The sequence below is a fragment of the Cnephaeus nilssonii genome (genome assembly GCF_951640355.1).
Source record: "Cnephaeus nilssonii genome assembly, chromosome: 1".
Lineage (NCBI taxonomy): Eukaryota > Metazoa > Chordata > Mammalia > Chiroptera > Vespertilionidae > Cnephaeus > Cnephaeus nilssonii.
In genome coordinates this window covers 110,764,522-110,786,570 of record NC_137072.1, presented here as the reverse complement: position 1 = coordinate 110,786,570, position 22,049 = coordinate 110,764,522, and the positions used below count along the sequence as shown (strand labels likewise).

The 22,049-nt window shown below is 46.3% G+C and overlaps 1 protein-coding gene across 7 annotated transcripts in view; it reads left to right on the top strand.

The window, feature by feature from the left end:
• CC2D2A (coiled-coil and C2 domain containing 2A) overlaps window positions 1-22,049 on the top strand; it is a 79,322-nt gene that overhangs the window by 37,681 nt on the left and 19,592 nt on the right. For all 7 annotated transcript variants that reach the window (XR_013814580.1, XM_079791439.1, XM_079791438.1 and 4 more), the window contains 11 exons: window positions 1,215-1,362; window positions 2,315-2,453; window positions 4,695-4,898; window positions 6,880-6,972; window positions 8,150-8,241; window positions 11,740-11,907; window positions 14,435-14,540; window positions 14,744-14,853; window positions 16,027-16,123; window positions 16,564-16,662; window positions 19,248-19,424. Coding sequence is in view for 6 of the 7 variants with exons in the window: in XM_079791439.1 (XP_079647565.1) it covers window positions 1,215-1,362; window positions 2,315-2,453; window positions 4,695-4,898; window positions 6,880-6,972; window positions 8,150-8,241; window positions 11,740-11,907; window positions 14,435-14,540; window positions 14,744-14,853; window positions 16,027-16,123; window positions 16,564-16,662; window positions 19,248-19,424 (1,433 nt within the window). In the remaining variant the exon portion in view is untranslated. The remainder of the gene's footprint in view (window positions 1-1,214; window positions 1,363-2,314; window positions 2,454-4,694; window positions 4,899-6,879; window positions 6,973-8,149; window positions 8,242-11,739; window positions 11,908-14,434; window positions 14,541-14,743; window positions 14,854-16,026; window positions 16,124-16,563; window positions 16,663-19,247; window positions 19,425-22,049) is intronic.

The window sequence follows — 22,049 nt, the reverse complement described above, 5'->3', positions numbered from 1 at the left end:
TTAGTCCCGGCTCTGACACTGAGAAGCCCTGTGACCCTAGCAGTCATATAACCTCTTTGAATTCATCTTTCTCCTTCATAAAGTAGATCTAATACTACCCCCTTTATAGGCTGATAGGTATTTTGAAGATCAAGATGGGATGTGTCATATGTAATAAAAGTCTTGGAAAGATACAGAGACGCTATTACAGAGTTTCATGTTAATAACATCAGTTGGAAATCCAGCGTGTGGAGTTGCTCTATTTAGTGCTTGAAAATCTTTTCTTCCTCTGGTTGATTGAACTTACTGCCCAGACACTTCCTATCATTCATTTCCGTTTATCGGGGGCCAAATCAGGGAGGCCGTACTGGGACCACCGAGCTTAGTAAGAGAAAACGTTTGCTGAGTGGTCACTTAACCCACTATTCTTCACCCCCAGCCTCTTACACTCCCACCTCAGGGTTCTTACACTTGGTCCTTCTGCCAAGAAATGCTCTTTCCCATGATTTCTACGTCTCACCAGCTCAGCTTCTTCAGGCCTTTACTCCAAAGTCGCCTCTCCTGGAGCCTCCCCTGGCCACCTGAAAGCTCAACCCCTGCCCACCCCCAAACACACACTTTCTCTATACCTTCCCTAATACATGCTTCGCTTTTGTACTTATCACTCTGTAACATACTGTGCATTGCATTTAACTTATTGTCTGTCTCTCCTACTCAAATATAAATGGCCTGATATCAGGGATTCTTAACAGTTTGGTTTCTTTACTGTTGTCTTCAGTGCCTAGAGTAGCACCTGGCCCAAGGTAGGAGCTCAAATAAGTGTCTTCTGAGTGAGTGAGTGAGTGAGTGAGTGAGTGAGTGAGTGAATGAATGTCTTCGCAATAACCCTTGGAAGGAGATGCCGTTCTTATTCTTATTTTATACATGAAGAGGTTAAGTCATTTGTCTACGGTCACGTAGCTGCTGAGTGTCAGAACCAGAATGTACACACAGATGGCCCCACTCCGGGTGCATCATTCATTACAATGTCTGCACTCTGTTGTCAGAGACAGAGCCACATGGCGATTCTGAGCATCACTGCCTGTCACCTGAAGAAGTTCAGTGATGTTGAATTATGTGTTCCACCCCTGCCACCCCCACCCACTCCTTCCACTGTCTACTGCCTGCTTTCTCACCAGGACTGGGCTCACTTCCTTGTTCTAAACAACATCCTGTCTGATGTGGTGTTTCCCTAGGCGTGCCCTTGTCATTTGAAGCTGACGGCAGTAATCAGCTGATCCTGATGACCTCAGGGAAAGTGTCCCACAGTGTGGCCTGGGCCGTTGGGGAGAATGGGACGCCTTTAATCCCTCCACTGTCACAGCAGAACACGGGATTCAGGAGGTAATGTGTGGCTGGTTTATTCATCTATCTGTCACTGGACATTTAGATTGTTTCCATACTTTGGCTATCTATATATATAAAAGCCTAATGTACAAAGTGTCCCCTCGGGAGTTCAACTGACTGGGAGTTCTATCGCTCTCTATGACATGCACTGACCACCAGGGGGCAGTGCAGAACAAAGGAAGGCCCTAGCTGGCAGCTGATAGCTGGCAGCTGGCAGCAGGAGAAGGGAGGCCCCGGCCAGCAGCTGGCAGCTGCTAGGGACCCTACCTGTGCACTAATTTCATGCACTGGGCCTCTTGTTATAAATAATGACAATGGGGGATACAGGTACCTCTTAGGGATAGTGATTTCATTTTCTTCAGCTATATACCCAGAAGTGGGATTGCTGGATCACATGGTAGTTCTACTTTTAATTCCTGAGGACCCTCCATACTGTTTCCCATGGTGGCTGCACCAGTTTACATTCCTATCAATGTTTCTTCTCTTGTTGATAACAGTCATCCTAATAGATATGAGGTGATATCCCACTGTGGTTTTGATTTGCATTTCCCTGATAATTAGTGATGGTGAGTACTTTTTCATGTACCTGCCAGCCGTTTGAATATCTACTTTGGAAAAATGTCTATTTAGTTCCGTTGTCCATTTTTTTATTATTTGGGTTTCTTTACTACTGAGTTGTATGAGTTTCTTATATATTTTGGATACTAACCCCTTATCAGATGTGTGGTTTGCAAATATTTCCTCTGACCATTCATACTTATTTTCTGCCTTATAACATATTTAATGACAATCTTCAAGTAAAGAAAAGTGGCCGAAGTCTGTCCTTATTATCAGACTTCCTGTGGTGAGGAATAGCAGCGTCCTAAGCCATGCATCCTGGGACTTTGTGGTCCTGATGCAAAATGCTCTGTGGTCAAGTCCGCCTCACGGAATGAACTTTTTTTCCCAGCGCTTTGAAAAGAGCAGATGCCATCTCATCTATTGGCACCTCAGGACTGACGGACATGAAAAAGTTGGCCAAGTGGGCAGCAGAGTCCAAGCTGGATCCGAACGACCCCAACAACGCCCCTCTGATGCAGCTGATCTCGGTAAAGTGGCAGCAGAGTCCTGCACCACACTGTGTCTGGACTTGGTGTGACAGGAATAGACCGGGCTCGGCCCTTCTCACACACTGGCTCTCATGGCGTGTTCTCTGCGGTGGTGCTTAAGAGCGTAAATGCTGAGAGAATGGCAGATTTAATTCCAGCTCTGGCCCGGCCGGTGTGGCTCCATGATTGAGCATCAACCTATGAAGGAGGAGGTCACAGTTCGATTCCAGGTCAGGGCACATGCCCAGCTTGCGGGCTCGATCCCCAGGAGGGAGTGTGCAGGACACAACCAATCCATGATTCTCTCTCATCATTGATGTTTCTCTCTCCCTCTCCTTTCCTCTCTGAAATCAATAAAATTTATTAAAAGATAAATAAACTCCAGCTCTGCACCCACTTGGCTGTGCGATCCGGGCCGCACGCCTGTGTCTGAGCCCTGAGATGCCCTCCCGGTGCTGTGCTGTCAGGATCGATGAGCTGCCGCGTATCAATACTTCGCTAGGCACACAATGGGCGTGCGGTAAATATTAGCTGCTGTTGATACTCTGACCTCAAACCTCTGTAAAACCCCCAAAGAAAGTTTTGATTTCCCCCTTAGTTCCTTGCTCAAGGTCACACAGCTAGTGAGGACTCAGATCCAAGTTCATCTGGTTTCAGAGCTTGTGCCCTTCCCATCTCACCTTGATGGGCTGATGGGTCATTTTAAAAAGTGGTGGCTTTGTTTGTATTCTTGTGTGACGATTAATTTGATTATTATTTAGGTTTCATTTAAGTATTTATGGGATAAGCTGCTTGTATCTGTCATAACATTCAGAATTCTTCTTCGGTGAATTTATAAATAAAATGGGTCATTAGTCAGTAAATGATTTTTCTTGGTATCAGATATAAATGTTTTTACTCGCAAGATCATACTTCTCACAAAAACATCATAAGCGAGTAGATGATCCAGAAAGTGACGATAGCAACACATCCTATGATCATGTTTATGAGTATAGTTGATAAGTAGGGTAACTATAACTAAGATGAAAATTTTCATTTCTCTCCTGATATTTCTAAGTCCCAAAGCAAGCTTGTGACTTTCGTCTTTATAAACTCTCTTTGCAACCTGACACTTTTAGTGTGGATATGAGAAGTGTTGAAAGAACAGGTCATATTACCTAAAGGGTAGTCTATTCCATGTAAACTTTTCAAATCACGGTTCAATTACGATCTTTACATCGAAAGTAATATAGGACACGTGTCACCTTCATTTTCCCTGTATAACTATTTGCCTTCAGAAGCACAAACACAGGGGTGCCTTCCTGACTGGTCTCTTCAGGAACCAGTATTTGCACGGCAGGGTCACCTCCCCATCACAAAGCCCAGCACACCCTGTGCCTGGCTCTCCTTCTGCCCCAGACGAGGTCACAGCTGGCAAAGGCCCAGCAGAGGGGCTCGGGGACACCTGGGCAGCCCACACCTGCTCAGCCTGCAGAGGTAGGAAGCCAGCTCTCTGTGCCACTGTACAGACACATTGGAGCTCGGCGCCCAGATCCATCCCTGGCTCACTCTCCCCAATGATCCAGGTTCAGGGACAGGAGGGCCTGGCCCTGGAGCTAAGCGAAGGTGATCAGCTGACTCTGTGCTTGTATCTACATATGGGCATAAGACTAGGAAAAAGTTGCAAAATAAATGTAAAACATGAGGAGGGTAAAGGGGGCCAAATATATGGTGATGCAGGAAGACTAGGCTGTGGGTGGCGAGCACACAATGAGTATAGTACAAATAATGAATTATAGGATTGTACACTTGAAACCTACATAATGTTATTAACCAATGTCACCCCAATAAATTTAATTAAAAATATGTAGATATTTAAAGCACATATATATGATTTTAAATACACTATGCATATGAGTAACCTTATTTGCAGTTGGTACCTAGTAATACAATAATTTATAAATCTCTCATGTTCAGTCTGTATATTTTCATAACACCTATTGGTACATACCAAAAATGCACCTTATAATTTCTATTTCTCTGAAAAGTATTTGTGGTACTTTTTATAGCTAATAAGTGATTTAATAGCATCTTCCTTATTACCATCACATTTTAATGCGCTTTGTCTTTAAGTGAAAGGCAGGACATATCCAGTCTCACTGTCTAAACCAGTTAAGCTTCCATTCCCAAACACTCAGTGCTGGCTTTCCTTGGCTGAAACCCGCCCGTTGTCTGGAATTTTGCATTCTCTGTTCTTCACAGGTTGCTACCAGTGGCAAATCCTACGTCCCTGATTTCTTTCGCCTGGAACAGCTGCAGCGGGAATTTAACTTCGTTTCAGATGAGGAACTGAATAGAGCCAGACGATTCAGGCTCCTGTGTCTCAGAAGTCAAGAGGTGCCAGAATTCCGAAATTATAAGCCAATCCCAGCATATGACCGAGAAATCATGGAAAAGGTATTCCAGGTAAGAAATGGCAGTAATAAAATATTGCTGTGCTTCTTGGTAAACCTTTCTCCATGAATCTTGCTGTTAATATGTTCTCGGTTTCTCTTTTGCAGCACTTTATATAACCTTTCCATTATTTTTCTTGAATCCAATGTTTAAAGTAACTCTTATCTCAATACAGTGAATGACATAAACTAAGGAAAATTATAATTGTAGGGTTGAGAAATATCTTACATGTTAATATGGCAAATTATCTTGCCTTAGTCAGGAGTTCAAGGCCATTTTAATCCAACTGGTTAAGCACAAGGCCCAGTGGTGAGCACTGTGGGGAAACAGGTGGGTAGGATTAGAGCAGCCTTGGGCTGGGAGGGGCACAAAGGAAGTGGGGAGCAGGGCTAGCATCCTGGGCAAGGGTGGCAGGATGCACAGAGTGGGGGCTTGGGGGAGTGGGTAGCAGGAGCCATCTGAGGGCCGTGGGGGCGGGACCTTTGAGGGCTCACAGGTCATTGGCCTGTGCAGATGGGGCAGGCCAATGAATCCAGACAGGGGCAGTTGTATTTGATGAGGTAAATGGAGAGCCATTAGAAACTGGTACCAGTAGGACTTTTCATGCAGAAGCTGTTCTATGAGAATATTTTCAGTTACTTGGTTCTTGTCTGCAGTGTCTGGACTTGTGATTGTGGTAAAAATCCAACTTGAGCCCAGCCAGCTCAGTGGTTGAGCATTGACCTGTGAACCTGGAGGTCATGGTTTGATTCCTGGTCAGGGCACAGTGTGGGGCATGCAGGGGGGCAGCCAATCCATGATTCTCTCTCATCATTGATGTTTCTATCTCTCTCTCCCTCTCCATTCCTCTCTGAAATCAATAAAAATATATTAAAAGAAAAAAACAACTTGAACTAGCTCAGGCTTCATGGGGAGTTTACTGAAGATGAAATCCCAATGGGGCTAACTATCTAAAGCTGTGTGAATGGCAGGAGTTTATCTGTGCCTTGGTGACGCCTGGATACAGGGCCTGAATGCCACCAGGGCCCCTCCCGACCTGCCTGGGCTTCCCTTGCTGTGGTGGCTTCGCTTCCTTCCATTGTGGATGGACTCTCTCTGCTTGGCCACATGGTCCCCTTCATTCAAGTTCACATCTACCAATTTCAGCCCGAAGGGAGAGGTGTGTCCTCTTGCCCCAAGTCTAAAAATCTTGGGACCAGCTTGAGTTCCACCACGTGGGGTAGGGCCCCTGAGTGTACAGCGTGACCAGGAGAGGACTGAAGGAGACATGGCAGCGCCCTGGGCCCACGTGGAATTTTATTAGTGGAAAAGAAAATGCAGCGGCCGAAGCAGACCGTACCCACTCCAAGTTGGTGACCAAGTCGGCTGCATGCCGATGCTATGTGCTGCTTTGTAATTGCTTTACTTAAGTTAGAAAAAGGCAAAAATTAAGCAGAGGGGCCCTGTCTGGTGTTTTTAAATGGTTAGAGCATTGGCCTCCGCCCCTAAGGGTTTGATTCCCGGGGCCTGGATGGCAGGTTCAATCCCAGCAGCCAATCCCTCATATTGATGTTCCTTTCTTTTTCTCTCTGTCCCCCGCCCTCCATCTCTAAAAAAAAAAAAAAAAGAAAGAAAAGAAAAAGAAAAAATATCCTCAGGTGAGGATTAACAACAACAACAACAAAATACTAAGCAGAGGCTTTGGCAAAGTTGCTGGGTGAGCTTAGTGTCTTGAGCCACAGCCACTTACTGTGTGGCCTCTATTTCTTCCCTCAGGAACATTTCAAATTATAATTACAGGTGCTCTTCTCCTTCCAAGGCATCAACCAACTGTCTCCGAATTCTGGCTCCCACATCAAAGGCTAATTCTAAACCAAACGTTCAGAGGAAGGCAGAAGAAACAATTAGAACCTTTATGAATTTGAACCACACAAGATAAATTCTCTAATCTCAGGAGGGCATGAGAAAGGACTAATAGTTTAAAATCATAAAATTATTCCTTTTCAATCTTTAGGACTATGAGAAGCGGTTACGAGACAGGAATGTCATTGAGACCAAGGGCCACATAGATAGCCACCGGGCGGTAGTAGCCAAGTACCTCCAGCAGGTAAGGAAACCACTGTGAACGGTCCTTACAGGGAAATGGCCAGCACCCTGAGATGGGAGGGAGGACGTCCCCTTCTTTTCAATATCCATGTGGTGCTTAACCCCTGAAAGCTGATTGTCTCGTAGTCACAGAGATGAAATTGATTAGCAGCTCTCTTCATCTGGTGAACATATGAAAACATTAGGATGTATCTCAGCTTGTTGTCAGTGATTCTCTTAAGTGGGGTAGGATGACAAAGAACAGTATTTGACAGTATTTGAATGTTTGCATCATATTATCTTTGCAATAAAATAGAAGGTTTATAAATGGCATACTTCCGCCCTAGCTGGTTTGGCTCAGTGGATAAAGAGTCGGCCTTCGGACTGAAGGGTCCCAGGTTTGATTCTGGTCATGGGAACATGCCTGGGTTGTGGGCTTGATCACCAGTTGGGGACATGCAGGAGGCAGCCAATCAATGATTCTCTCTCATCATTGATGTTTCTTTCTCTCCCTCTTCCTTCCTCTCTGAAATCAATAAAAATATATTTAAAATAAATAACTAAGTAAATGAATGACATACTTTCTGCCTAAGGCACTAGAAACTTGAAGTGTCTTTTTGTCCTGTCTCTCTCTCTCTCTCTCTCTCTCTCTCTCTCTCTCTCTCTCTCTCTCTCGTTCTTCCTTCCTTTCTTCAATAAATTTAACTTATAAGAAAGGCTACTATGACTATGGTACATTTTTCCCCATCCAATTGATCTGCCTTATAGCTCAGGTATAAAACAACAACAACAGTTTACAACATTTAAGCGGTCCTTTATTTAAAGGAGTATTAGGAAGTAAACCAGCCTGAATGGGGGAGGACCTCCAGAATCACGTCGGAATTGTGTGTGCTCCAAGACGGGGCCCGGTTTTTGTTTGTTCCTCCGTTCAGCACGCTTTCACCCCCGTGTGTCGGACTCTTCCAGGTCCTGGGAATCGGAATCGGGCGGGGAGCAGAGCAGAGGCCCTCTGCCTTCGGAACTTGGACTAGTGAGCAAGGGTGGTATATAGTCGGAAGTCATGCTGCGGAGAAAGTGAGGATGCCGGGTGGGGGCTGCACTGAAGTGACATTGGGGTGAAGACTCAGAGGAGTCTCCGAGGGACCCATGAAGGTCTTAGAATGAGAACATTTTAAATAAAACTGCTTTCTTTCCCCCAGGTTAGGGAGTCTGTGTTAAATCGTTTCCTAATTGCAAAACACCATTTTCTTCTTACGGATTTGATAGTTGAAGAAGAAGTTCCCAATATCAGGTAAAAGCAAACTTTTGTTCCTTCTAAAGATTATTTTTATTGCTTTATATTAAAAATTTCATGTAAATCTAAGATGCTTATCATTGTTTAGTGTGTATCTGGGCCACAAATAATGCTAGAAACAGATAAAGCTTGATTAATGCCTTACGGTTGCATTAGGTGAGGGGTCTCTGTTAGTCACACGAGATCCTCTCTCTCACGGGCCCAGAAAACCTGTCTCCCTTCCCACTACTGCCACATCAGCTTCGCCAGTCTTTGCCATTATTTTTTAATATGTTTTTATTGATTTTTAGAGATCAAGGGAGGGAAAATGAGACAGAGAGAGAGAGAGAGAGAGAGAGAGAGAGAGAGAGGAACCTAGATCAGTTGCCTCCCTTAAGCACCCCACCGGGGATCAAGCCTGGAACTTGGGCATGTGCCCTGACCGGGAATCGAACCGGTGACCTTTCGGTGCATGGAACGATGCTCAACCAACTGAGCAACACCGGCCAGGCCGAGCCTTTGCCATTGCAATCCAAGTCTGACAGCATTTCCCTCCTGCACACACTCCTCCCAATGCCAGCTTCCCTGACTCTCCCCTCGCGGGGCAGTGGGGTAGCTGAGAACCAGCCATGGAGGTCGGGGAGGCCAGGAGACCTGTGAGCTGGGAGGTCTGGTTCCAGCACTGCAGCTGGGAGGAGAGAGCTGCTGTGTTTGGTGAGGCCCAAAGGCAGCGGGAAAAATGGGTGTTTACATGGAAGCTGGAAATTGACTGTATATGCCTGATTGTCTTACTATCATTTGGAAAAAAATTTCCAATTGTCTCAACTTGGGGTGGATGCACAAAAGATGGAAGATAACTTTCTCCACTGGTGGTCTGGGGCAGTCCATTAATCCCATGACCCTTCCTGGGACTGAATCTCTTGGCCTCCTAAAAGGGTTATTTCTTATGCGTGTATTTCCTCTCCAACGTCAAGGTGGGAAGGAGACAAAACCTTGCGCTGTCCACGGCCACCCCTGACATTGACCTTGCCTCCCTCCACGCACAGAAGAGAGGCTGTGCCCACATCGATTCATGCAAACCCATTCTCTGTGCTCCAGGCCCACAGCCTAGTCATCGAATGTTTTATTCAGTCATGAAAATTACACTTAGACTAGATGGTGATTTTTTTTTTCATGCTGTTTTTCCATTTCTTTTTCTTTTTATCTGCTTTACTTTCTGCATTAAGTTCTGAAGGCTCAGGGTATGTTCTTTCTTCTTTTAATTTTGATTTGTTCTTGGCTTTAAACTAAGATGTTTCTGTATTTCGTGGTGCCAGCCACCAAGATGCGCCCCTGCTGACTGCCATTGAGACTTTGGGAAGTGCCCTCTCGGGGGAGGGAGGCGGTATTAACAGAGGAGGGGATGTGTCCCGTGAGGGCCCCTGGCACAGGTATCCCTCTCCGGTCCCAGGTTTGGGTTAGGTCGGTCCTGGGAGAGCGAGCGCTGAAGAAGATGGGCTGTCATTTGTGACCACAGGGGTGGGCCTAGAGGGCATTGTGCCAAGTGAACTAAGCCAGACAGAGAAAGAGAAATACCAAATCATACCATATGATTTCACTTCCATGTGGAATCAAAAAAAGGGCTGAGGTGTAAGAGAACTGGGTGTAGCTGTTATTTCAGGGTACAAATTTATACCTAGTAGCTAAGTAAGTCCTGGCCATCTAATGCCCAACATAGTGATTATAGATAACAGTACTGTGTTATAAACCTCAAAGTTGCTAAGAGACTAGATCTTAATTGTTCCCACCACAAAAAAAAGACATGACAATTATGTGACATGATAGAGATGTCAGCTGATGTCATGGTGGGAATCAGACTTAAATATAGGAACCCATCAACCCAACAGCTTGTACACCTTACACTTACACAATATACATCCAATTGCATCTCAATAAAAATAAATTTGGAATAATGAAATGTAGGTAATTACACACACACACACACACACACAAAGAGATGGGAGAAAATGTAAAATAATGTCCCTCTTCTCACATTTTGTTTTGGAGAGGAGAGCGAGCCTTCAGAGTTGTACATCATGTTAACATGAAATGGATGGGCTTGTTCTTGTTTTACGTGAGTTAATAAATAATAGATGTAAATGTTTAAAAGGAAGAAGGTGGGCTGTGAGCCAGAGTGACCCCAGGCTGAACCCCAGCTCCCTGCCCCTAGTGAGGAGCTTTGGCAAATCCTGTCACCGCTCAGAGCCTCCGGATTCTTCATACGAAAAATGGGGTAAACGTTATGTCTGTGAGGATTAGAAATATTCTGTGTAAGGCGCCTCGCACTGTGCCTGACTCACAAAGGTGCTGATGAATGGTTGCTGTTCCGTGGGATAGAGACCCTGGGAAGGACGGAACAGCAGCTCCGGGAGCCCTTGGGAGCCGCACCTCCCCAGCTGGCGTGGGCCTCCTGGGCAGAGGGCTCCAGCCCTGCTCAGAGGGAAGCAGAGAAGCAGAAGAGTGGGTGTTGCAGCCGGAGGCCAGCTCCTCACGGCCTTTGTTCTGTGCCATCTGGTGTCATCAGCTTCCAGATACAGAGCCACATCTGGGCTTCTGTTTAGTCTCTGGGCCCAACTTAATTATTGGCTCCAGGGCCCTTTCTCCCATGAGTCACTGAGCATGTGGCTTTCATCTTCCAGGAAGTGTTTATGTGACATCATCTCGGTGAGAGGTTGGGAGATGTGAGATCCTTGAGCTCCCCCTGCCATCTCCCTTCCTCCTCCAGCATAGTCGCTGGCGTCATAACTACTGTCATCACCCCACACCTAGCACTTCACCTCTGCTTGTACTGGATCAGAGCCCCGGTGCTCTGCAGGCACCTCCTGACCTAATCCTCTCAACAACCCGGAGATAGTGTAGAGCCCATTTTACAGATGACAAAACAGAGGCTTAAAAGGGTGAAGTCATTTGCTCAAGGTCAAAGAGCAAGTGGAGCCCGGATTCATTCCCAGTCTTGTCTAACGCCAGAGAGTGAGGTATACCAGGAAGTGCCTGGAAGGGCAGTAAAGTCAGCTGCCAGGAAGATGGGACATCAAGGAAGTGCTCAAGGGGCTCGGGAGCAGGAGCCCCTTCTAGCTGATATGCCCGGGGCTCCTAAAGGGGAGATCCTGCCCTGAGGAGGAAGGCGGAGGGAGGTGCCCCTGTGCAGGGACCAGGGACAGGCAAAGGCAGAGAGTTGGTGAGAAGGGGATGGTTTGAGGGGCTGCAGGGTAAGCAAGAAGGAAAGCAAGGCAGGAAACTCAGGGAAGGCCCAGAATACCCTTTTCTTCCTCTGATCAGTGGCAGCTACAATAAATGTTAATAATCCATACAGTAGGATCGCTCCCATCTTAGGAGAATTTCTTGATGATTTCCACGATATTTAGAAAGACAGTTTTCAGGGGCCTGTAAGGGAGCTTGGGGCAGAGCTTAAGTTGTCTGGTGACTTTCCAGATCTTTCTTTTCCTTGGAGTCCTAATTCTGTTCTGTAATCATTAGCATTTTGGGCCTAAGCCTTTTCAAGCTGGCAGAACAAAAACGACCCCTGAGGCCAAGGAGAAAAGGTCGGAAGAAGGTGACAGCCCAAAACCTGTCCGATGGAGACATAAAGCTGCTGGTGAACATCATCCGGGCCTATGATATTCCTGTGAGGCGACCAACCGCAAGGTGAGAGCCCTCAGGCAGCCCTAGATGGACCGTGTGGGGTCCTGGCCACACCCATCCCTTCTCTATAGCACGCTTTTCCTGTTTTTAACATAGTGTTATTCTGTGGGGGCCAAAGTCAGACTCGCATTAGTTGCAAGTAATAGAACCAACTTGGTCAATTTAGGCTAAAAAGGGAATTATGAGACTATCTCACGGAATGCAAGGACAAGAGGTGCGGCTGAACTAAGGGAAGACTGCAAAGATTAGGATGGCTCTTCTGAGGCCCCATCGTCTCCCTTGCTTGCTTCCCTCTTTGGGTTTGCTTCCTTCTTTGCCATGTGATGGAAGTGGTCCATCCAGCCAGGGTACCACCCACCAAGCATCAGCTTCTCATGGGAGAGGAAGGGAAAGCTATCTAGGTGGAGCTCTCTGGAGATGAGTTTCATTTCTTTAAGAATATCAGCTCTTGCCCAGCCGGCGTGGCTCAGTGGTTGAACGTCAACCTATGAACCAGGAGGTCATGGTTTGATTCCCAGTCAGGGCACATGCCCAGCTGTGGGCTCTATCCCCAGTGGGGCATATGCAGGAGGCAGCCAATCAATGATTCTCTCTCATCCTTGATGCTTGTATCTCTCTCTCTCTCCCTCTCCCAAATCAATAAAGACATGTTTTTTAAAAAAAGAATAGCAGCTCTTTAAAAGAGAAAGACAAGATCCATGGCTCCTAACTCAAGCTAGGAATCCCTGACCCCACCCCTTTGCCAGTGAGGCTTGGGAGTGTCAGGGCCAGCCTGACGGGTTGAACCGGGCTGAGGTAGGGAGGTGGGACTGTGAAAAGAAAGAAAGACAGGACAGTGGGAATCGGGAGGACTACAGGTCTTCTTGGAGAGTCTGTAGCCCTTGTAAAGAGTTAAGTCTAGTTTAAGACCTATCTAATATCCGAAATCGGACCGTGTGCGCATTTTGCCTTATACTATCTTTCTCTTTACATGTGTACAGATATCCTAGATGTATTTCTAAATTTTTAAAACTTTTTTATGGCGAGAACTTTAAATTAGCATATTGGGAGAGTGGGCGTCCATATTGGATCATCACGTGTCCCTCTCTTCCCCTACATCCTGCTTACTTCAGGGGAAGTTGCAGCAACAGATCTGGCCGAATTTCTTTTCATGCTTAAAGGAAAGACAGATCTTAAATTTTTTCTTTCTTTTTCGCTTTCTGAAGTAATAACTCACACCCAATTTGTCCAAGATTTGTATTTCCCTGTAAGTTCTTTTATAATTTTTAAATGTAACCTTAAGTAATCTCATTGCAAGTAATCTTATTGTGGGAGAGCAGATAGCCCTGCCCTCTCTTGCCACTCCTGAATCTCTCCTCACCAGAGGTAGTTTCAGCAGTGGAGTTTCACTTATTACAGATTTTAAATTCTATAGACACATTAAGATTCTAATTTGAACAAGTAACAACATTATTCTGTGATCACATAGACTTTAACATTTGCCTCTAAAGGGCATTTTCTTTAAACTCTACTTGTCCCATGCTTTACTCCCGATTATCAATAAATTGCTCCTCCCTTACCTTATCGAGTGCACTCTTTATTTGGAGGAGGTCCTCACCGTCTGCTTCCCAAGCCCTCAGGTCCCTGTTCGGGCGCCAATTTGTCAGGGCCAGCCTGACGGGTTGAACCGGGCTGAGGTAGGGAGGTGGGACTGAGAAAAGAAAGAAAGACAGGACAGCGGGAATCGGGAGGACTACAGGTCTTCTTGGAGAGTCTGTAGCAAGTTTATTAACTATGCAATGCCTTTTATACACAAAACACTGAATAGGAGGTCTGTCAAGAGGAATGTATTCTTTGTTCCTCTTAATCACTAAGGGAGGGACAGAGCAGAAGGACAAATTCTTGATACAGCAAATCTCAGTAAAATAGTTACAAACTTCTTGATAAGCCATGAAAGGCTGTTCTCATTCTACAAAGGTTGCTCTCATTCTACAGATAACCGCCATCCAAACAAGTCTGGGAAAGCTGTGTGGGTAAGGGTCCCAGCCTTGCTAGCCCCTTCAGGTGCAAGGACGGCGTCAGTTTATACCTGGTCTCCAACATGGGAGGTCCAGAGAAGTGTTTACTTAGGATTTGTAGCTCAAGGTTCCTGGAGAAGGCAGGTTCAAAGAAAATACAGTAGGAGAGGAATTAGATCGAGACAAAGAAGGCTGGTCAGGAAGTTTCGGATGCTGCTACCTAAGAGGTTTTGAGGTTCATTTATGGGGAAAGGGCAAGTTCTCACTCAGGCACCCCCTCGCAGAGGAGAGAGAAGAGGACTCTGTCCTCTGTTCTTAGCTATACAGGTGGGTCTAGGGATAGAAGTAGGGGAGTCTGTAGTGATCACTGAGTGACGGGGATGACCAGAGCATACTAAAAGCCTTCCAAAAGGGTCAGCAAGCTTAGAGAGAATGTCTGTCACCAGAGCCATACATCTTTGGAATAACCATCTGTTCAATATATAATTAATCTTTCCCTGTCATTTATTTTTTTCATACATTTTCCCTCCTAGCAAATTCCAGCAGCCATCAAGGTCTTCAAGAACTTTCAGGGAAAGGCACGCTGCTTCCCCAACCACACACAGCCCAACCCACAGTGCCGACTACCCCCTCGGCCAGGTGAGATGCCCCAGTGCCGGGTCTCTGCTTAGAATCTCACCCCTTATGTGTTTAAGAATTGCCTGGAAACTTCCTGGCCTGTTTACTGCTTCATTTTTTTTTTTTTTGGATGTATACTATTTAGCAAACATATTCCACCTCCACAAAGAGCAAAATAATTCAACTAACTGTATGGACTCTTACAATTTGCTTTTGATTTTAAGGTTTTAGTACGTCCTTTTGTAGAAGTCTCTTTTCAACGAACAATTTGCCACACCACGACAGCCGAAGGACCAAACCCCAGCTGGAATGAAGAACTTGAACTTCCGTTTAGGTAAGCACAAGGTACTCTTTAAAGCACTAGAGGATATTTTGAAGAGATGGGGAGGAAACAGGGGCTCAGAGGGAAATGGCTGAGGTGAAAGTTGGTGCAGCTAATGAGCTGAAACAAGAATAGGGAGTCCTGACACCAGGTCCCTTGGTTTCTCTCGTGTGCCACAACTGACTGCCGTCAAGAATAAAGTGGGGCTCTAGCCAGTTTTGCTCAGTGGTTAGAGAGTCGGCCTGTAAACCGAAGGGTCAGGGATTCAATTACCAGTCAAGGTCACATACCTCGGTTGCGGGTTTCCCAGCCCTAGTAGGGGTACCTGCAGGAGGCAACCAATCGACGTGTCTCTCTCTCTCTTTCTCTTCCCTCCTCTCTCCCTTCCACTCTCTCTAGAAATCAATGGAACAAATATCCTTGGGTGAGGATTTTAAAAAATAATAAAGTGGGGAAATGTCCAAATTGTGAGACTCAGGTTCAATGCAGGACACCACCCTCCTCTCCTGGCTCTGCCTACTTATCGCCCAAGCCTCCCCTCCCCTTCACCCATGACCCCTCCACTGCTTCTCCTTTCTTTCTTGTCTCCCCAACTCTGGAAGCTTTAAGTAAATTTGAGACTCTCCCATCTTCAGAAATTATGCTTTTCTCCTACCAGAAATACATAGGCATTTAAAAAAGAAGGAAATCTTACCCTTTGCAACACCATGGATGGACATGGAGAGCATTATGCTAAGAGAAATAAGCCAGTCAGAGAAAGACAAATTCCATTTGATTTCACTCCTGTGTGGAATCTAATAAACAAAATGAACAAACAAAGAAAATAGAAACATACTCATAGATATAGAGCACAGACTGACAGCTATCAGAGGGGAGGGGGTGAGGTTGGGGGGGCTGGGTGAAAAAGGTGAAAAAATTAAGCAAAAACAAACAAACCAACATATACAGACAACAGTATGGTGATTGCCAGCAGACAGAGGGTTTAGTGCCCTTTCTGTGTGGCTGTATACGGGCATTATGTGATGGTGTCTACCCTGTGCAGACAAACCCTTTAACTGAAAGCACAGCTCCTAATCCTCACATCTGTGCTCATGTTTGAGCACTTTTTAAATGTTGACGTTTGCGTGCTCATTATTTCTATTTTTCCCATTCCCCTGTCCCCTGGTCACGTGTGCCCACCTGCAGGGCCCCAAATGGGGACTACAGCATGACCAGCTTGCAGTCAGTGAAAGACGACGTGTTCATTAACATTTTTGATGAAGTGCTGTTTGATGTCTTAGAGGTGAGTTCACCGTTCCAGGAAGATGTCTGCACTCATTCTCACATCCTCTGTCCACCATATAAGACCCGAACCCATTGTCCATCTTTCTTGTATTTTGAATGTCTGAAACTTGACATTATACATGGGAAAGAGAGAAGGGGCGCTAGCTTTTCTTTTGTCAATTGTGTTCCAGGAATTGTACCAGGTGCTCTTCATATATCTTTTCTTATTTAACTCTAAAATAATGCTCTGGCATAGACTGTTCAGTCTCCAACTTATTAGTGAGGAAACGGAGGTTCAGACTTTCTTTGGGTCATAAAACCATTAAGCATCTGAGCCAGAATGTGACTTAGGTCAGTCTCACCTAAGCCCACGTACTTTCAGTCCAAATCCTGCTGCAAAATTCACCAAGTGAGCGTCTGGAGTTCTTAACCGATCATTACTACCCACCCCTCCTTTAGGATGACCGGGAAAGAGGAAGTGGAATCCACACGCGAATTGAGAGACACTGGCTGGGATGTGTGAAAATTCCATTTAGCACAATATATTGCCAAGCAAGGGTAAGCATCTGGCGTTGGAATGCCATGGGGATGGGGAACTGCTCTACCCATTTTCTGGTTAAACTTTCTCTGTGGGTATGTACCGCCAACTCTGAGAGAGCCTCTGTGCCAGGCCCCCTGGGGAACATAAACTCCACTATGTAAAGGCATTGATTTTCCGTCATATTCACCCCACTTATTAAATACCCATCTTCCTTAGAGTTAGTTGTTAATATATGACTGTTCCAATCTGAGATTTTTTTAAAACATTCAAGGAGAAGTGAAGGAGAAGTTGGAACAAGGTGGAAACTTGTAAAAGTGACCAAGTGGAATGGACAGATGCCGGGAAGTAACTTGAAGAAATCAGTCAGGACACTGGATGGCCCATTGAGTCAAGTGCATTTCATGAATGTTTCTAGAGTCCTCACCATTTCAAACAAGAAGAATGGTTAGTAGCGGTTCGCTCAACTAAGACATCCTTCTTCAGAGTTTAGCAATTTTTCGAGAGGGGTCCGTTAGGTTAACAACTCTTCCATGACCTATTGCCTCCAATCTGGGACAGTTAAAGATTCTGAAGTGGCTGTAACGTCCCAGCACTGAGTCCACGGCAACAAGAGGCTTTGAGCCACGAGACTGTGGCTAATCTCACACAGCTAAGGAAGAAGGCGTTAATTCCCCAGGCGACGAGGTTGCAGAGCAATGCTGCCTGGGCCACAGAGTCCAGCAGGGCCAAGACCAAGCCTCAACGCTGAGAGGCCCGGGTTGGTTGCAGTCTCATAGGTCATTTGGAAGTGCAGTCCTCTCCAGAAAAAAGGGACAGTCTACAGGTGACGCTGCCAAAAGAATTCACATTTCCTTCTTCGAATATATTTTAAATGACAAAAAAAAAAAAATTAAAGCACGTCATTTTGCAACCGAAATTGCCCATGTGATTGGCCACTGCTGAATTTCACATTCGGAAGAGTACTCAGAAGAGAGTATGCTAGCCCCTTCTTGATGGATGAATCTCCTTGACTATACCCTAGTAATGTCCCTTCCTCCCTGGAAGGCATGTCCACTTCTAATTTAAGACCTTTCCCTATTTCTTCTGAGACACAAATGCCACTGAAGAGTGAAACAAAAATTTGAACTCATACCTTCACATTTCATCCCTGAAATGGTTTGTAGCATTAAATCCTACCTAATAATAGACAAATATGCAAATTGACCGCACCTTTGCTACGCCCAAGCCACGCCCACCAGCCAAGCCATGCCCACCAACCAATCAGGACGAGTATGCAAATTACCCCAACCAAGATGGAGGCTAATTTGCATATCAAGACAGCGTAGAAAGTAGCCAAGAGCTGCAGAAGGGAGCAAAGCTGCGGAGAAGCAAGCAAGCCGGGAGGGGTGGGGGGAGGAGGAGAAGGGAGGAGCGGAGGCGGGGTGGAGGAGAAGGAAGGAGAGCAGGCAGGCTGGTGGAGAAGGCAGAGCAGGGAGAAGGGAGGAAAGCAGGCGGGGCAGGGTAGACTGCAGCAGGAAACCCTATTGCAGGATTTTTCCTGCAACAGGAACGCTAGTAGTCTAATAAACATACTGTCGCTTTGACTCTGCAAGAGGTAAAAGTCCTGCCCTTCTGAATCTCTGCACGGTTAGATCATGTCATAAAAGTGGCTTATAATCCATTCAGCCCACATTTACTGGGTATCTGCTGTGTACACAAAACACTGCTGTATATCGGAGAAGGGTGATACACAGGGAGTAGATGACGGATTCTGTTCACGAAGAGCCGTCATCTGGAGGAACATCGTAAACATGCACACAGCTATAAAGTCTGACAGAATGTGCCCGGGTAACAAATGAAGAAAACAAACTATCTGTGAGGCTGGTGGCGATGACAAAATAATTCATGAGGGCGATAACATGAAATCGTTACAGTTTTGCAAGGTGGAGATGGGAGCCTAGGGCATCCGGAAAAGGGGGGTGGCTGCTAGCCAGCACCTCCTGAGCAGCTCACCACCCGCCAGGCATTCTTGTTGGTGTTGTACATCTCTTAAAGCATCCGGCACACACAGCTGCCCTGCTGACTAGGTACTGTTACCCTCGCCCTTTTACAAATGCATATGTTGAGACATTGAGTGTCATTCAGGATGTGAACCCAGGACTCCTCGTGTTCGTATCAACATGCGTAACTAGTCCACACTCAGCTGAACCAAGAAAAGGTGAAGAAAAAAGGAGCCCTTTCTGCGAACACTTAGGGAGACGGGCTGCTAGAGCGTCGGCCTGGGGACCAAAGGGTCCGGGGTTTGATTCTGGTCAAGGGCACATACCTCGGTTGCAGGCCCTCCCCTACCTGGGCCCTGGTGGTGCAACAAATCGATGTGTTTCTCTCACATCGATGTTTCTCTCTGTCTTTCCCTCTCTCTTCCACTCTCCCAAAAAATCAATGGAAAAATATCCTCAGGTGAGGATTAGAAAAAGAGAGAGAGACTGGCTGGAAAGATGGGCGACCCTGAATGCCAGTCTGGGCGGTCCTTAGTGAATTCATCAGACAGTGAATCGACACTTGCTTTGAGCGTCTGTTGGGAAATGACCGGGATGTTTACCAAGCCGTATTTTCTGCACAGATCGACGGGACGTTTAAAATAGACATCCCTCCTGTTCTCCTGGGCTACAGCAAGGAGCGGAGCGTGCTCGCCGAGCGGGGCTTTGACTCTGTCCGCAGCCTCAGCGAAGGCTCCTACATCACCCTGTTCATCACCATCGAGCCTCAGCTGGTTCCCGGGGAGTCGGTGCGAGAAAAGGTAAGTCTGGCTACACGTCAGTCATGTCTGACATTGGCAACGCATGAGAAATGCCCGCTAGGCCATGCTGGGGTGAACTGGGACCGTGGGGCACAAGCAGAGGTTTCCTTTCTCCAAATCCACTCAGTGCTCCGTCTGCTTGGACAGAATGAAGGGGAGAGAGCAGCCGTGTGGGTCTGCATTTCCACCCAGCCAACAATTAGGTCAATCAGCAATGTCAGCTTTTAGGCAAAGCAAGACGAATATAAACATGCTCCCCTTTCAGAATTTTCTCAGTGGGAGGGAGACGAAATAGGACTCTTCATCTGGACATGTTTTGGCAAGCACGCTGACATACATCTGCATGACCTCACTTCCCTGGCTGTGCTGTGCACTGAATTGATGCATAGGATTCTAAGGCTAGGTGACCTTCAGGGGTGACCTCCATTCATTCCAGTGCCTCCGGATAGAAATAAATATGTGCACAGGCACTCTCATTTTGCACAGCTCTAGAAAAAAAAGAGCTTCCAGAACTTTCATTTGTTAGCAGCTGTTTCCCACCCTTCCTAGCTGGGGGGAGGAAAGGGTACTGTGTTCATGTAGCATGCCCGTGCGGCCTTGAGGCGTGCCACCCTCATTGGGGAGAAAATATTGACCATGACCTCTTATCATTGTGAACTAACAGTAATAACCACCACCACCAACAGGGCCTGAGTTCTTCCTCTGTCCAGAGCACTAAGTCAGGCATTTGACTTACGTTCTCCCCTTTAAGAGTCCCACTGTCATGTGAGGTGGGACTCCAATGGGAGATGAGGAAATAAAGCTCCTCTTATCCTGGTTCACCCAGGGAGTAAGGGCACAGCTGACAACAATACGTCTGTCCAACTTGAAACCTGATCTACTCACCATTTGCAGAGAATCTTCTATGTAGCAGGTGCTTTTTAGGCACCAGGGATACAACTAACAGCCTAGAAAAGCAGATAAAAATTCCTTGGCGCTTCCAAGCCCAAGCTGTCAGCTACTAAGCTGTACGGCATCCATCACTATGCGACTCTGTATCCACTGTCGTTGGACTCAGATGGAGGTTTTCTTCAACGGGCACATTCCTCTTTCCTTTTCGGGACCACAATTTGGTTCACAGAGGAATATCCTCTTGTTATTCCCCATTTGTAAGGCATTTGCAGAAGACATAAAGGATGATTGGAAAAACAAATCTACCGAAATTCAAATTCCTCTTATATGCTGGCCTTTATCACCAAAGTTGTAACAAGGATGCTGTCTAGAAAGCATGTTAGAATATGCATGCATTTCAAAAGAGTTTAGAAAAGGAAGCATATTCAGAATGTGTCACCTGGAGAGAATGCCAGCAGCCATGTTTACACAGGATGCTCCCAGTCAGGATGGTTTCACAGTATCTGTGTATTCTATCAGGAGAGAACATAGTCAGCTAGTCTCCCTGCCCCCCACCCCCCTCCCCACCTCCCCCGTAGTTGAGCTCCAAACCCTGTGGCCGCTGTCCACCTGTGACTGTGGCTAGAAGGAGGACATCAGAGACCCCCTGGCACGTGGCGCATTCAAGGGCACTGGCCTCCTATCATAGAATGTTCCAGGCCTCCGGGGCTCTGAGACCGAGTTCCCACATCCTGCAGCCTTCCTTCCTCAAAGCAGATAACCAGGCTGTCCTCCTGCCTTTGGTAGCAGTTCACTGCCCCACTGTGGCTGCAGGCAGCATTTCTCTGAGACCTCTAAAAATGAGGCCACGAGAAACCCCTGGGAGCCCAGGTTCTCTGATGCTTTTGGAGAAGGAAGGTACCTGGGCTGACAGCACCCTCATGGTCCTAAACACACAGAGGCAGACAACGTCCCTCGGGGTTTCCCTGTACTTTATTCAGGAAAGAGCAGCTCTCCCTAAAATACTAGGGACCCACACCTGGAAATCTTTTTCCCACTGACTGCAACTTCCAGGATTCGGGGATTCCCTCCACCATCATTCCATTTGGAGCCATTCCATAGGATTTTTTTAAAGTTATTTACTCACGGAATTTTCTAAAAAATCAGTATCAAATCCTGAAACTCTTATTCCAACATTGTCTTGGTAAAAAAACAGGTTTTTGAAAATAGATGGTTTCTGTTAATGAAGTCTTTCTCTTGTTTCTTTCCTTCTTTCTTTCTTGCCTCTGAGAGATGAGTGAGATGCTTAAAAAGGTACCAAGTCTTTTGTGTTTACCCTTCATCAGTCAACAGTTCCTAGGCTTTCACTTTCATTCTCTGCTTTGGTCCCTGCCCATCTTATGGCGTCTACTGGGTCCTGACGTGTGTGTGTGTGTGTGTGTGTGTGTGTGTGTGTGTGTGTCCCCTTAGCAATGACCTTCAGATGCCTGCAGCTCCACGGTGAATGTCCAGCTTTGTCTTTTGGCCCATTTCATTTTGCCAGGGTTCTTATTTAGCTTTGAATCTAGGAAGTCATGGGCCTGAATGTCACCTGCATGCTGGGCGCTTCCTCCCTCCAGTGTTTCCATGGCTACAAAACCCCAGAGCTGCTTCTTACCGAGACAGTGTGTCCGTGACAGTTAGTTCTGACCAGTGGAGCTGTCGAACTGTAGGTATTCAAAGGGGGAATAAACCCATTCAGCTTCCTGTAAGTAT